The following is a 16159-nucleotide window of genomic DNA, read 5'->3' as shown; positions in this document are numbered from 1 at the left end:
AAAAACCGTTCCCCTGGCTCCCAGACTCGTCCATTGAGAGAAGCGTGATTCGTCACGTCACTCCAGAGAACAAGTCTCCACTGCTCTAGAGTCCAGTGGCGGCGTGTTTTACACCACTGCATCTGACGCTTTGGATGCAGCTGCTCGGCCATGGAAACCCATTCCATGAAGCTCTCTACACACTGTTCTTGAGCTAATCTGAAGACCACATGAAGTTTGGAGGTCTGTAGATATTGACTCTGCAGAAAGTTGGTGACTTCTGCACACTGTGAGCCTCAGCATGCGCTGACCCCGCTCTGTGATTTTACGTGGCCTACCACTTCGTGGCTGAGTTGCTGTTGTTCCCAGTTGCTTCCACTTTATTATGATACCACTAACAGTTGACCGTGGAATATTTAGTACTGAGGAAATTTCATGACTTATTGGACAAGTGGCAATCTATCACGGTACCATGCTTGAATTCGCTAAGCTCCTGAGAGTGACCCATTCTTTCACAAATGTTTGTAGAAGCAGTCTGCATGCCTAGGTGCTTGATTTTATATACCTGTGGCCATGGAAGTGATTGGAACACCTGAATTCAATGAATTGGAGGGGTGTCCCAATTAAATATATATTTATTTGGCCATATTGGCAGCATTTATGTTCTTTTATGGGCATATTATTACCACTCATGTATAAATTTTTCACTTTTTTACAACTTGGCCAATTAAAGGTGCTACAGAGGATGTTTTGTTTTATACATTTTTGCAATATTACTTGAAGCTGTCTTTACTAACTGATAAAAGACTATTTATTAGGTGCACTGAAAGGAATAATATTAATATACATCATCTGTGCACGAGGTAGGGCCTTAAAAACATCAGCCAATCGTTTACGCGATCATCGCGTAAACGATTGGCCCTCTGGCTTTTCAATCACTCCCATTACGTCCCTTGTGAAAGACGTGCGCGGATTGGCCCTCTGTCTTGTCAATCACTGCCATGATGTTCCGTGCACTCCAGTAACTTTCCACACTCTACAGGCACCACATGCAATGTTTTTGTCAGGAGACAGGAGTAACAACTGCGGATTATGAGTTACCTGCGGTGAGTCCGACATAATGAATCCACTAACACGACACAGCGAATGCCGGTGATAAACACTTGTGTTCCAATACTCATGCACGAGTTTTGGGAGGCGTTCCCTCGAAATGAGCTGTGAAGGAGGGGGGTTGTTCTTACGCATGCGCTCATTTCAAAAATTCACTAACAGTCTTTGGTTTCTCAGTCGACAAAAAGATCCTCTTTAGTACCTTTAAGAAAATGTTTCCATCTTGGGGAGACTTTAGTCTATTTGGACTTGAAGAGAACAAGATTGTGTATGTATTTACCAGTTCCAGCAGATTATACACTACATGGCTTCCCAAGCCAGATAACACAAACAAATACTTAAGGGGGCAGAAAAAAATATGACAATGTTATAACCTGGAAGAAATATTTTATAGGTCTTAGTTTTATGTCACTAAGAACATGAACAAAACTGGTGCAGCAACTGGTGCATGCCACGTGTATTGCAAAAACACGTTGTTGTTGTTAAATTATTTACTACACAATTCAATTTAACCAGGTGCTTTCTGTTCCAATATAGCACTGCACCATGTGTATTTCATTTTCATCTCAAACACAGATACTTAACAATTACCCCCCCTTTTTGAGCATAGATCTATGCTTTTGAATTCAGACCTAAGGTTGGTCTTTTTTTATAAATATATAAAGAAGACTCAGCAAATCATTGCAGAAGTGAAAGCAGCTCAATAAAAAGTGTAGTTAAAAAGTTACAGAAGTTTGTTTACTGAAAATATACTGAACTAAGCATTTTTATTTCATACAAAATATGTTTTCAAAAATGAACTCAAAAATTAAAGCCATATGTCTAACCAAGTTGTGTTCCAAATTTGAAGTTGATATTTGAAATATGTATTTGCATGGTAATACAATGTCCCATTTCAAAATGGTTTTCACAGGATGCATTTTGAGTGTTTAAGCTTTCAAATGATATAATTCTCAAACAATGCAGAATGCTTGTACAAATAAACTAAGTTATCAGTTAAATGTGCACTTATTCATTATAATGAATTCTTTCTTTTCTTTTTATGAAGAGTAAAACCATTCATAATTTCAAAATCTTTTTCTGTTTCAGTTTCATACATGATTTATATATTCACAAATAATGCAAATGTCAATTGTTCAGTGCTACTTTTATTTTCAAAATGAGTCAGAGTCAGACTGAAACTCTCTCAATCAAAGCCCATTATAAAGATCCCAAACTCATGTTCTGAAAATGTAACAGGCAGAGGTCCTGTTGACCTTTACTACAGTGCTACTGTAACATCCATAGATTTGACAACTATTTGGGCTGTTTTGGTGCATATCAGAATTTATATGCATCGTCTTAATATGTCCAGGAATGAGAAAAGGTGTTATAGATAGATCACTATCAAATAACTAAGCTTATTCTGTCCAATGTCTTTCAATTAGCTGAGGGATTATTTAAAAATAATCAGGTATCCGTCTAGCAAGATTTTTTTAACCTCTACGGATGTATCATTAAACTCAAGCTCTTTGTCAGGCTGTCAGTATGCTGGTTTTGATTTTCAAAGGAACAACATAAGAAAGTGATTTATGCTGTGGTACGTGCACTACAAACACTAATAAAAGTGAAGGATGTCAAAAGTTGCAATGAGGTTATGAAATCAGGTGCAACTTGGTGTCTTAGGTCACAATGAGTCATTTTTTTACAACTGAAACATCTTGCTTTGTTTGCTGATATATTTGTCTTTTGAGCACAATGTTCTTTTAGTAAACAATGGAGAAATCAGCCAAAATATATCTACTAAGTTTGAGAATTTTTTTTTGGAGAATCTGCAGTGAAAAAAAAGGAGAAACAGCAGGAATATTTACAAAAGAAAATGGCACTCACCCCTACTTCTTTCCAAGTGGATATACTCTTTACAATTGTAAAAAAAAAAAAAAAAAAAAAAAAACTGGTAAAAACTGGAAAAATTGTAACAACTTTTTACAACTTTGCAACAAAATGAGAAGCAGGCAGGCAAAACAAAAAGGTAAATCAACAAACAAACACTCAAAATTTCAGCAGAGCTCCCTCTAAAACTACAGCAGTTTCTTTTATGCCCTTGCTCCTGGGCCACATCACAGGAGGTAAAGGTGGAAAAACATGAGAGAAAGATAGAGAGAAAGAGAGAGAGAGAGAGAGAGAGAGAGAGGGAGAGCAAAAACAGCAGCAGTGCACAAACAAAGAAAGGATTGGCAAATTATGTCAAAAGACATAACAATGCCATTAAAATTCAGTTACTTGTATGGAGGAGTGAAAAACAACTTTTTATACACATAACAGTCAATTCTGAAGGACTTGGGATAGATGCTTTTGGGAACAGTTGTGGGTATTTTTGGAGATCTCTTCCAGCCAGATGTTTTCTCTTCTCTGCCAGATCTTTCTGATTGTAACTCAAACATAAGTGGAAAAGTATAGCTCTGGGTCACCACATGTTATAAAGAGATGCATAGGGTACAGTACTGTTTTTTTTTTTTTTTTTTTTTTTAAGGATAATGAAAGTAAACTTCACATAAGTAAGTTCTATATGCGCAAGCAGATTACTGCTCAGGGAATGCTGCTGAAATCGATGGAGAATTAGACACAGTTTGGAATCAGGTACAATTTCTAGGCCAAATGATAAACCAGAGTGACAAATGAATGACTTCCATACAATTGTTGACAGTTAATAGTAATTTTTATTCATTACAGTCCATATGCTCAGTTAGTTCTCTTTGTTTTATTTATTTGCATGTCTTTACATTTTTAGTCCTTAGCCCTGAATCTTCAACTAACATGGGATGATAAGACATTACAAAATGTAACAAACAGCTGATTTAAAATATGCACTTAAGACATTTCACATTTCATCAGAAAACTAAACAAATAAAATAAAACAAATTGTTTCATTGAATACTATTTTAGACCTCAAACTGACTGTAAAAAGAACAGAAAACGGTGATGTTGTTGAGTTTCTGTATAGTTTTACAAAGAAAAAAGAAACTGTCCCTGGGAAATATTCACAATATATAATTAATTTAAGACAAACAAATGGCTCCAATATTGAAAAAAAATATGCTTGCAAAACGAGTAAAGGGTTTATAAAACTATTCGTTTGATAGGCTGTTACGTAGGGTGTGTCGAAAAGACATAGTCAGACTGAAAGTGAAAGCAGATAAAAGCTGTTCATGACCCGTTCGGTCACATCTACTCTCCTTGTCCACTTGAAGAGCATTTACACCGTAAGTCTTTTTTAATATTCCGCCTATTTTCGATGGTGTTACTTTTTAAATATCTGTAGGGTTGAACAACCATATGGTTTAGCCTTCTAACGTAGCTAAAACTTACATAGCAGTGCGGTCAAATACTAAAAAAACAATCTAAAAAGACAGCAGCGTCAGAATCGGGCACATTAAGAGAAGTGGGTCGGACTCTTATGTTTATGAATGAGTAGCCTGATGGCTCTTAAAATCTATTTGGTTTTTATCATTGCGTTTCATACACGGAAATAATTGTGCTATATAAAACACTGCGCATGCGTCAACATAACTGAAATAACTCGGGCTCTAAAAATGGACTGCATACCAATCCGTTTTCATTTAGTGGTATAAAGTCATGGATCCAAGAGCACAAATGACAAACGATGAAGTGAAGCCAGGTTATAATACAACTTTTGGTTTAATTATTTACAATATGCAAAGTTCATGGCAAGCAGTGCTCCCACAGGTTTGAAATAGGTTACAACTATACTGCGGTGGTAGCTATAGGCAGTCCCTCCAGAAAAACGCGATTATGCGATCGCCTGATTTCATGCATAATCAGCCAAAGTCGCATTTTTTCAAATACGCCGCACTTTCGCCGCATAAATTGCCGATTTCAGCAAGCAAAATATATGCGGGGCTAGCATTATTTCATAATCCCTGCATTTTCGTTGCAAAAAAAGTCACATATATCTTAGCATAAAGTTGAAAAATGTTGCGTTTACTTCACACTAGTAAAGCGCCATTATTTTCCCCCTATTGCCATGGGAACCTTGTGAAGTGACGTAATTACGCGACGTGAACATCATCTGCAAACCATGAAGCCATGATGAAGCACACAAATCATTATCATTTGCCAATAAAAATAAGCGCAAAAGACCGCGCGAAGCAGTTTCTCGGTGTGTTACATGACAGTGGGAGCAAATTATTTTGCGTGTTGACGCTGGAAAACCACTTTCACTTTGCCACCGCCAAGGATGGTTAAAGCAGCAGCGGAAGCAGGCAGGAAGAAGCACACATTTTTAAAAAATATTTTATCTAGGCTATTCATTTTTATAGAAGTTGTTGGATATTAATAATAATACGTTTATTTTATATAGCGCCTTTCTACAAACTCATATTCCTTTTGTAAAGCTAAGACTCAATGTTTTGTAAGTTTGAGCATGTGTTAATTAAGGTCTGAAATAAAACAGAATGAGAACTTAAATATTCTATGATTTAGTATGCTTGCTTATCATAGGAAGTAATAGGAAATTACTCTTTACATTAAAGTAGTAGCCTTGTTAGAACAGGGTGTTGGAGGAATCATCTTTTATTTTTTTCTGTTTTTCATCAAACAGCAGTTTTTGCAAGTCCCGCAATTTAATCGCATAAAATTGCAAAAATATCCCGCATATTCCATCGAATTTTTTCAGAAAACGTGTCGCAAAATCAAGCATTTTAGCCCGCAACAATCACAAAAAAAATCCGCGTTTTTCTGGAGGGACTGTATAGGTGGAAAATTCTATTACCCACGGCACAAAAATGGTCTACTACTACTACTACTACACGTGACAAACAACAAATAATGTGTGACTTTTAAAAATATATTTATTGAAATTAATTTTGATAAAGAATATGCTGTTTTGGGGGATATTTTACCTATTTACCACAAAATTCCTCAACACCATGCATATGAAATATTATTATTATTATTTAAATATTATTTTTTATATTAAAAGAAAACTTGAATGATGATCAAAACTAAATATCAGTTGTTTCTGGATATTGATCTAGGGCTGAATCCAAAAATCACCCCCTATACTCTCATAAACTATTCCCTACAATTAGTTCACTAATAAAGTTTACTTAAAAGAGTGACTGAAAACGAGTGAGTGAATTCGGACACTGAATGCACAGGAATGTCCGCTTTTGCATAGTTTTGCTTGCTGTTAATCATTTGAAACTTAGCAAACTAACAGTTCCAGTAGTAAGATGAAAGGATTTATTTTGAAATTATATATAATCCTTAGATAGGCCTAAACAAATTAATTTGTTGTTGTTGTTGTTGTTGTTGTTGGTTTTTTTTTGGTGCATGTAATTTTTTTTGCAGTAATTTTGTTTACTGCAAAAAAAACAAAAACAAAAAAAACAAACAAACAAACAAAAAAACACCAGACTGTAACCCATACAATCTACAGGGACAATGGAGGCCTACAAAGATGAGAGATTGTGCAAAGAGGTTAGAAAGTACCCTCAATTATACAACTCTTGCACAAAAAAGATTTACAAAAAAGAGTTTACATGAGTTGTAACTTGTGGCGAGAGATTGCTCAAAACTGCGCTGCAAAAGTCCACAACACTTACAAATAGACAAACGCGCTGCAAAAGTCCACAACACTTATAAATAGACAAACGCGCTGCAAAAGTCCACACACTTACAAATAGACAAACGCGCTGCAAAAGTCCACACACTTACAAATAGACAAACGCGCTGCAAAAAAGTCCACACACTTACAAATAGACAAACGCGCTGCAAAAGTCCACAACACTTACAAATAGACAAACGCGCTGCAAAAAAGTCCACACACTTACAAATAGACAAACGTGCTGCAAAAGTCCACACTCTTACAAATAGACAAACGCACTGCAAAAGTCCACAACACTTACAAATAGACAAACGCGCTGCAAAAGTCCACAACACTTACAAATAGACAAACGCGCTGCAAAAGTCCACACACTTACAAATAGACAAACGCGCTGCAAAAGTCCACAACACTTACAAATAGACAAACGTGCTGCAAAAGTCCACAACACTTACAAATAGACAAACGCGCTGCAAAAGTCCACAACACTTACAAATAGACAAACGCGCTGCAAAAGTCCACACACTTACAAATAGACAAACGCGCTGCAAAAGTCCACAACACTTACAAATAGACAAACGCGCTGCAAAAGTCCACAACACTTACAAATAGACAAACGCGCTGCAAAAAAGTCCACACACTTACAAATAGACAAACGTGCTGCAAAAGTCCACACTCTTACAAATAGACAAACGCACTGCAAAAGTCCACAACACTTACAAATAGACAAACGCGCTGCAAAAGTCCACAACACTTACAAATAGACAAACGCGCTGCAAAAGTCCACACACTTACAAATAGACAAACGCGCTGCAAAAGTCCACAACACTTACAAATAGACAAACGTGCTGCAAAAGTCCACAACACTTACAAATAGACAAACGCGCTGCAAAAGTCCACAACACTTACAAATAGACAAACGCGCTGCAAAAGTCCACACACTTACAAATAGACAAACGCGCTGCAAAAGTCCACAACACTTACAAATAGACAAACGCGCTGCAAAAGTCCACAACACTTACAAATAGACAAACGCGCTGCAAAAGTCCACAACACTTACAAATAGACAAACGCGCTGCAAAAAAGTCCACACACTTACAAATAGACAAACGTGCTGCAAAAAAGTCCACACACTTACAAATAGACAAACGCGCTGCAAAAGTCCACAACACTTACAAATAGACAAACGCGCTGCAAATAGGCCTGCTCATAATGCACATATGATCAGAATGTCAACAAACAAAAGTATAAACAAAATAACTCGCCTTTCAGGTGCACACCACGAGTAAACATTGAACAATCCCAGCTGTCCCAGACAGGTATGTCAATTTGTTCCCTATAACATTTTCATTGTAGTCTGTGCCAGTCCCGGTGCCACTACAAACGATTTGGGGGATATTATTTTGCTTTAAAAAAATATTATTAATAAATTATTAATAAGAAATAATATTTTTAAAATATTTTTAAATAATTTACTTGAATTTATGTCTCAAATCCCAGTCAATTATTCACTGCAGAAAGTGAAAGTAAAAACAAAAGCGAAGAGAGCTCTACTTCAACATGTTCTGATAACACTATTTAACCTTAATTTATTTCTTAATATTTGTCTTGTGATCCATACGTATTGAAAAAAATGAGGAGAGTGGGTGTTACAAGTTGTTTTTTAAAAATGAGGAGTTAGCTAATCTTATTACAGCACGTACGCGTGATGTACACTGTAGTAATTACCATTTACATCAGGCAGAGCCCCATATAGATCCATTCATTTTTCTGGATGTGGCTAACTGCTCTTACAAATGTAATGTGGAACGAACATGATCACACAAACATGTGTGCACACATGTCAGTGAAATATCCACTGTGTCACTTTGGCTCTCTGCAGCACATGTGGGGTTGTCAGCGGGAGTAAACAGTTCTTGAGGTCACAGAACAAGCATGTAGGAAACACGTAGAGCAAGGGGAGATTTTCCACTAGTTAGGGGCCATCACGTGGCGTTTTTGCACGCTCAAGTTCGTTATTTTAAATGTTTATGCAAGACAAGCGCACTCAAACGTCTAAAGTCTATGTGTGGGAACTTGCAGTACTGCTAAGACTTTATAGAAAGAAGCTGCAAAAGAGGAGACTTAGTTTATGGAAATGGAAAAATTCTGTTAAAGCTGTTTTGTCTTAATTTGAATGTGGATATGGATGTTAATTATTAATAAACAATTATAGCCTACATACTTATGATTGATTTAGCACTATTGATTTATTTACTATTAAATTATGAATGATATTGCAATATTGCAATTTTCTTCCTAACTCACTATCAGCATTAAGAATCATCTCTTTTTTGCAATTACTATTTTTATCAATGTTTATCCACCATGTACAATGTATGTATCATGTTTACATGCACACTTTCTGATTAAGGACCGTATTCTGTTTAAGCTCTATTTATCTGAATGAACTAACATTGTACTTAGTATTGCTTCCTGAAACCCAGCCTAAACTTTCACAATAGTAGATTATAGATAAGGTTACAAACAATTACACTGCAACACAATGTACAATCTTTTCAATATTTTGTTAACTCTCTCCCTCTCTATTGCTCTTCCTTTCAGAGTAAACATGGCTTCATTGATGGTTATGGCATTTGTAATAGTTTCTCTCTTCACCCTTGCTGTGAGGCCTAGTCAAGGTACAGTGCTTTAATCTGCAGAGATTTATTGGATTTGCAATGTAGCATAATTTCACAATAATGTTTGTATCAAGTAGAGATTAAGATTGTTTGTTGTGCTTAGAGCAGTTTCCAAGAAGGTTCTGGGCTCAATACAAGTTAATTATTTTTTACATCAAGTTTTTTTCTTTGGTTATTAACAGCATCCCACAGATTCTGTCAACTGACACTTGTATCAAACTCTGAACATTCCTTAAAATATAAATAGTTATGCTTTCACTAAAATACAATAAAGCATTTTTTTATCTTATATATTCAGCAGATTTGTGGAAGTTGGAATGCCTGCCTACAGTTGGAATTGTTTCTCAGACCACAGTTATCAGATGCTCTTTCAAAAACTTTAAAAAGATGGAAATAGTTGCAGTTTCTTTAACAAAAACCACAGAGGAAAAGCCAGTTTTTACAATGGATCCAGATTCTATATCAGGAGATCAACGCATTAGTCTTGAAAACCCAGAATTGGGTCCATCATTGGAAATCTCTGACACCATGTTTTCTGATGAGGGTGAATATCTGTACAATGTTATAACAGACAGAGGTGCAAAAATGGCACAACTTAGCATCAGTGTCACAGGTGAGATTTAATTCCTCCAGTCATATCAAATATAATAAAACTCAAATTCTAAGCCATTTTGTTTTAAAACTGGTTATTACAATACTTTCTGCTTTCTTGAAATGTATCAATGTCTTTTCTCTCAATAAAGCCAAGTACAAAAATCCATTCACAAGCACATGGCCTGAAGCTGTCAAAGATGGAGGGCACGCCACCCTTTACTGCAATGCTACTGATGGCTACCCAGCAGGCTTCATCCATTGGTTTGACCGTTCTGGAACTAATTGGACCATTAATTCAAACACAACAAAAGCCACCAAGGATTCCAACGGTTTAAAATCTGTGGCCTTGTCTAGCAGACTGACTTTCAAGACTATTGATGCGGGCCTGGCGCCATTTAGATGCATCGTTTTGAACAGCAGATATGCTCAAGATGGAGAAAGCACAATATCGATCACATCACAATCATATGGTAATTAAGCCTAGTTTTCTTACAATCTCTTACTTGAGTGCTTTTTTAAAGGGATAGTTCACCCAAAAATGAAAATTCTGTTATCATTTACTTCCCCTCAAGTTGTTCCAAACATGTATAAATTTCTTTGTTCTGACACAAAAGAAAATATTTGGAAGAATGTATTGACTACCATAGTAGGGGGGAAAAAAATACTGTGGTAGTCAATGTGGGGTGAGATCTGTATCATGGATTCTGAAGATCTACTTTCTCAAAGTGAAGACAGTGAGCATGTTTTTAGACAAAGCAAATTGTAGGGAGCTGGCAATACTTTTTGGTATAATTTTTTCTTATGTAATTTACAGTAGTACAGTAAAGCATATTGCCACATTGATATTGCCATATAATCTGCATATTGTAGATATCTTTGGTTACTGTGAGACAGCAAATTTCTCTCTCTCTCTCTCTCTCTCTCTCTCTATATATATATATATATATATATATATATATATATATATATATATATATATATATATATATATATATATATAATATTATATTAGAACATTGTCATGGAGAATATGTGCTGGTGTCAAATGTATGTGTATTGTTTCTTCAGGTGATTCTAACAAGGAAAATTTACCGTCTAATACAACACAAATTGTCGCTGGTGTGATGGTCATTGGATCACTTATTGTTGGTCTTCTGTTTGCTCTGTTGATTTTCCGAAAAAGAAATGGTCAACGTGAGTATACCTTTAACATTTGTTCTAAAGAATACTGAACTTTTGTTTACTCTTATTTTCTTTTATATACTAATTTCAGTGACTGTTATGTCTGAGGAAGGATCCCTGTGAAACCTTTTTACCTTTTTTGCATCCAAAAGGGGAAATGTGGCTATATTTAGGTTTAGAAATAAAAGAGACCTCAGCAGTTCTTGTGCAAAAGGGAATGTCTTGTGTTACTGAAAGACCTCAGAAAGCAGTACAGTACTTCCTTATCATGATTTGATAGTTATCACTTTTGTTAGGTTAAACTGCAGTCAACTATAAGTTTTGTTTTAACTTTTCTATAGTCCTCTAATTAAAGGTTATTCAACAATATCGGTTTGAGTAGTCAGTAGTGATATATAATTTTGGACTGAATTTATTCACAGATGGTAGACGACCTTCTGCCCATCCTATTCTAAGTATGTTACTCAAATGCATGTGATTTTATATGAACAATGGTGTTGGGTTAAACATTCTCTCCGTAAGGCATTTTCTGTTTTCAGTTTCCATTTCAACATAATATTAGCTTGAAATAGATTTTCTCTGTGGATCATTTCAGTTTCACTTTTCCACTTTTCCATGTTTAATCTGAGTTACAATCTTTGTAGACATATCTGGTGGGAAAATTACAGCAGCTCTGGCTCATTCTAATAAAAATAAAAATCTGTGTGTGTGTGTGTGGAAAAGCTGCAGGCTGCTCTTGTGAGGGGTCACGAAATAGTTTATTTGGGACTGACACTTGAAGAGCTCTAGCTTGTGCAACCCCAGTTGCATTTGCAGAGACTGCACTAAAGTTCTTATCAATTAACAATATACAACATTTTTGTTTGTTTGTTTGTTTGTTTTTTAATAGGTTATGAATCAGGAAACAGTTCTGAAGATAATCTGGAAACAGGCAACTACAGGTAGGCCCACAGTTAATTTTTGATTATAGGCACAGATCTATCACAGATCAGTATTACACAATTTAATATTACTTTTAAACACTTTGTTTTAGCCCATAAGTTGTATTACTGAAATTTTCACTTCTCTGTTTGTCTTTTTTTTTTTTTTTTTTAGTCCTAAAGAGTGAAGGTTCCACTATCAGCTGATGAAATTGAAACTAAGGACTGATTTTCATACTGAGGTCAGCACAGCCACCATTTCACAAAAACAAAAGTGAAGGCATAAAGAAAATGGCAGCTGCTTCAGTTTTTTTGTAAAGTGTGGGCCAATACGATGGAATGTAAGATTTCAAAGGCTTAAAAATCAGCTTAACATCTCTGGTAACACTTTACAATAAGGTTTTGTTTGTTAACATTAGTTATTACATTAGTTAACATGAACTAACAATAAACAATTCTACAGCATTAATTAATCTCATTCAACAATCAACAACTGTATTTTAATTAAGTGAAAATAACAAAGATTAATGAATGGAAGAAATACATTTCTCACTATTAGTTCAGGTTAGTTAATACATTACCTCTCATTTATTAACTAATTAACTAATTAACTAGTGAGACCTTATTATAAAGGGTTATAGCTTCTCTTTATATTTACAAACAAATGTGGGTTTAGGGAGCATGTATACTTTACAGGCAAAATTCATCACTACCTATACATCACTATTTATCTATGTAAACAATCACTTTTCAAACTGAGGTCTATAGGTTCTCTGAAAATGTAAGGAAAGATTTTACAAAATATTGACATATCATATTTAATAAATTTCACATTAACTTTGACCGCCATAGAAAAAATAACATGTCATCTTGTCAGAAATCATAAATCACTCTTTATGATAATTTTAAATACATTTTCAGCAAATTTAGGAAATAATAATAATCCAAAATCTACATATAGTTGTTGTTTTGTTTTTTTTTAAAGAAAGTTTCTCCTCACTGCTGTCACATTACTGAGTGTTTTATGTTAAAATTTTCTGTAAAGCTGTTTATTAACAACATTTATGCTTATTTAGTAAGTGACATTTAGAAATAAATTGAAAATGTTTCTTCTAATCATTATACATCAAGCATTAATATCATTAATGCTGACAGTCTGAAAACACCTTTTTGCCTTTTAGGAAAGGGTGTCATTTTGTAATTATGTGTGTATTTCTGCCATTGTATCACTGGTCACTTAAGATTTACCTCAATAAATAATTACTGTAAAAAAACAAAAAAAAAAACCACAATAATTCAAAAGTGAATTATTGCATGATTTGGGTTGTGGTGATTTTCTATATCTGAGACTTTCTATAGTGCCAAAAAGAAGAGTAGTTCCTGTTAAAACAAGGAGTGTTGTGGTTTTGAAGTGGGAATGCTCAGAATAAAGAAAGTGTGTTTTCTTTCTTGATTTTGAAGAAAATGATGAAATATGCCTCTTTGTAAAATGCAGCATGTAGAGATGCTTCTAAGACTGGGCGATCATTCTGTAACTGTAAGATTGTTTTGGGATGTATTTTTATTTTTTTCTTACTGTACAGAAATAAAAAAAAATTTGCCTTCTCACAATCTTTTAGTCATCACATTACAGCCCATGGATAACTGGATATGTATAACTGTATGTGGTTTACGAGGACTCAAATGTGTAGAATGACATGGGTATTACAACGTGGTTTATGAGGACACTTCCTGTGCCACCTTGCCCATCGCAGTAATCGCTCCTTTTCTTGAAACCAGTCTTGATCATTTTTTGCTCCCTTCCGGAATGTTCACAATCCTCAAGTTAGCCCTTAGCGATCTGTTCTCCAAATCTTCAGTGCGTTCGAGGAGAGGTGTTCTGTGTTTGCAAAGTTTTTACAGTATTTATTCAACTTAAAGTTCTTCCCAACCAAGGGATTCCATCACCGCCAAACGGCTTTGAAATCCATCCACAGTCTCACTTTGGATGACAGTCTCTCTCTTGCTTTGTAAAGGGTCGATAGGTTCCTGAATCAAGACAGAAATGTCTTCCTTAAAACTAATATGCTGTTTAGTTAATTCAGAAATCAACTGGTCCATGGAGACAGATTCAAAAGTTTCTGCCGTTTTCGAGATTGGAAGTAGCGGCCATGGCTGCTTACCAGCAATGCTAGCGGTAGCTCTCATGTCGGTGGTCGGTGAAGCTGAAGCGTGAGCTTCTGAGTTAATAATAATCATAATTCATCCAGCGATGTTCTAAATAAATATACCAACAATGACTGACACTCTATGGCATGTAACAGGCTTAGTTTAATAATGTAGGTCGGGAGCCCTTCTTCCTACCAGAAATCACCATGATTTAATAATTTACTTAATAAAAATACAATTGTTTGTTCATGTTAGTTTATAGTGCATTACTAAATTAAGTCAATTCACTTTTATTTATATAGCGCTTAATAAAATAGATTGTTTCAAAGCAGCTTTACAATGATAAACAGGTAATTAATGATTAATGATGCGAATAGAATTGAATTCTGCGGTAAAACCGCTCTAAAAAGACAATAGTTTGCTTTCTAACAACCTCAGCTTCACTGTTTGGCTCCTGCAAGGAGAAGGCCAGAAAAAAGGAGTTTAAGACAATTTTGTGAGAGAAAACCCGCAATTGGAGTTAATTTTGTTTGAAACCATTTTTCTCCTATTTATGTAGGGAGGTCGGTAAGCTCAGTTGTGGTTTATTTTATTTATTTATTTCTGTATAAATAAGTAATGGTTAAAATTAAGTTAGGAATCTTTTTGTTTGTTTTGTTGGCCCTACCCCCTCTTGAAGCTTGTTTCAATCTATTCTTTATTTTGATTCAATAAACATCAGTTTATGTTCACTATGTGTGTTACTGGGGCTGGAGATAACAAGTTTATGCACTCTTTCTACAGATTTTGTTACTTTTAAGAGGGCTAGTATGTAACAAAACACATAGAGAAGTATGTCTTCAATATCTCTAAAATAAGCAAATTAGGCAATTTAACTTAAATGAAGGGTTGCAAAGAGGAGTACATATCGTCAAATAGTATCTTCTCCCCAAATCGAAGCATTCTGCTATGACCCTTCTTAGCACTGAGTTTACAAGTTGTCATATCTGTCTGGTTTAACTCATGGAGGATGACCTTCTTGCGTGCCCTGATGTTTGTGTCAGGATTCTGAGAGGGAGAACCCAGAAACAATAGAAGAATGAGCAGGGGGTGATATTTATAAATAACAAAGGCAAAGCACAAGATAAGTTAGGAACAGGGTCCAAAAAAAGGGCAGGACACACAACAGGAGAACAGGCTGGTTGAAGCAACTCCAGATGATAAAGCACCAATGGAGACAAGGAAGCGGCTCAGGAAACCAGAGACTGAACACTTGGTGAAGTAGCACCAGAGTGGCTGCCAGGTCAGGAACACACACACACAGACGATGCGCACGCACGCACGCACGCACCCACTCACCCTAAGACTCAAGACAACAGAAGAGACAACAAGAGATAAACAAAATAAAGAAACTAAACTATAACTGGAGCTAGCTAAATAAAAGAAATACAAATTCAAGAAATAAGTAACTTGAACTTGCAAACAAAAAATAAATAAAACAAAACTGCAACCTTGCAGGGAACTATAGAGAACAGAAGTAAAAGATTAGTACATCAAAAACAAGAGAGAAACCAAGAATAAAGCTGGGGAGAACTAGAGCAAAACTGGAAGTCAAAAAACAGGAACAAAGAAATCAAAAGGAAATAAACACAAAGCTAGAAATGACAGAATACTAAATGCACTGACTGACAAGCAACAAAACTTGACACACACAATGAATACAATAAGACATGAGGGAAAGGAACACAATATAAAGGGAGCAGAGCATACAGGGATTAAGTGAACACAATCAAGCAATCAAGGACTAGAAAATGACTACAAGGGACACTGATAGTTTGATGGAGAATGTTGCTCTACTTGTCTCTACAAAATTTTCCTACAGGTGCCCAATAGTGTTAAGGTTGGGTGAAATGTGTGTACACTGCAGGTTTTTTACCTTGGGAGAATGTATAGGGTTAATG

At 35.5% G+C, this 16159-nt stretch overlaps 1 protein-coding gene across 5 annotated transcripts; it reads left to right on the top strand.

The window, feature by feature from the left end:
* The first annotated feature begins 4228 nt into the window (after positions 1-4228).
* zgc:174863 (uncharacterized protein LOC100136852 homolog) lies at positions 4229-13357 on the top strand. 5 transcript variants are annotated; one of them, XM_067374177.1, is made up of 9 exons: positions 4233-4331; positions 7967-8013; positions 9299-9375; positions 9677-9988; positions 10119-10439; positions 11038-11163; positions 11574-11606; positions 12041-12092; positions 12247-13357. In XM_067374177.1, exons 3-9 carry the CDS (start codon positions 9306-9308, stop codon positions 12257-12259), a joined length of 927 nt encoding a protein of 308 aa, XP_067230278.1. In that variant the 5' UTR covers positions 4233-4331; positions 7967-8013; positions 9299-9305; the 3' UTR covers positions 12260-13357. The 5 variants fall into 5 exon arrangements, with proteins under 5 accessions (XP_067230277.1, XP_067230275.1, XP_067230279.1 ...); XM_067374175.1 differs by having other exon boundaries at positions 9674-9988; XM_067374176.1 differs by lacking the exon at positions 7967-8013 and having other exon boundaries at positions 4229-4331.
* The last annotated feature ends 2802 nt before the right edge of the window (positions 13358-16159 follow it).

Source organism: Chanodichthys erythropterus, chromosome 21, assembly GCF_024489055.1.
Source record: "Chanodichthys erythropterus isolate Z2021 chromosome 21, ASM2448905v1, whole genome shotgun sequence".
Taxonomy (NCBI): Eukaryota; Metazoa; Chordata; class Actinopteri; order Cypriniformes; family Xenocyprididae; genus Chanodichthys; species Chanodichthys erythropterus.
The sequence above is the reverse complement of the archived record's forward strand: the minus strand, read 5'-3'. Positions and strand labels throughout refer to the sequence as shown.

Coding starts and splice junctions, on each gene's coding strand:
- zgc:174863 (XM_067374174.1), top strand. CDS start 9,306: ATGGCTTCATTGATGGTTATGGCATTTGTAATAGTTTCTCTCTTCACC. Junction 10,440..11,037: donor GATCACATCACAATCATATG/GTAATTAAGCCT, acceptor TTGTTTCTTCAG/GTGATTCTAACAAGGAAAAT. Junction 11,607..12,040: donor TTCTGCCCATCCTATTCTAA/GTATGTTACTCA, acceptor GTTTTTTAATAG/GTTATGAATCAGGAAACAGT.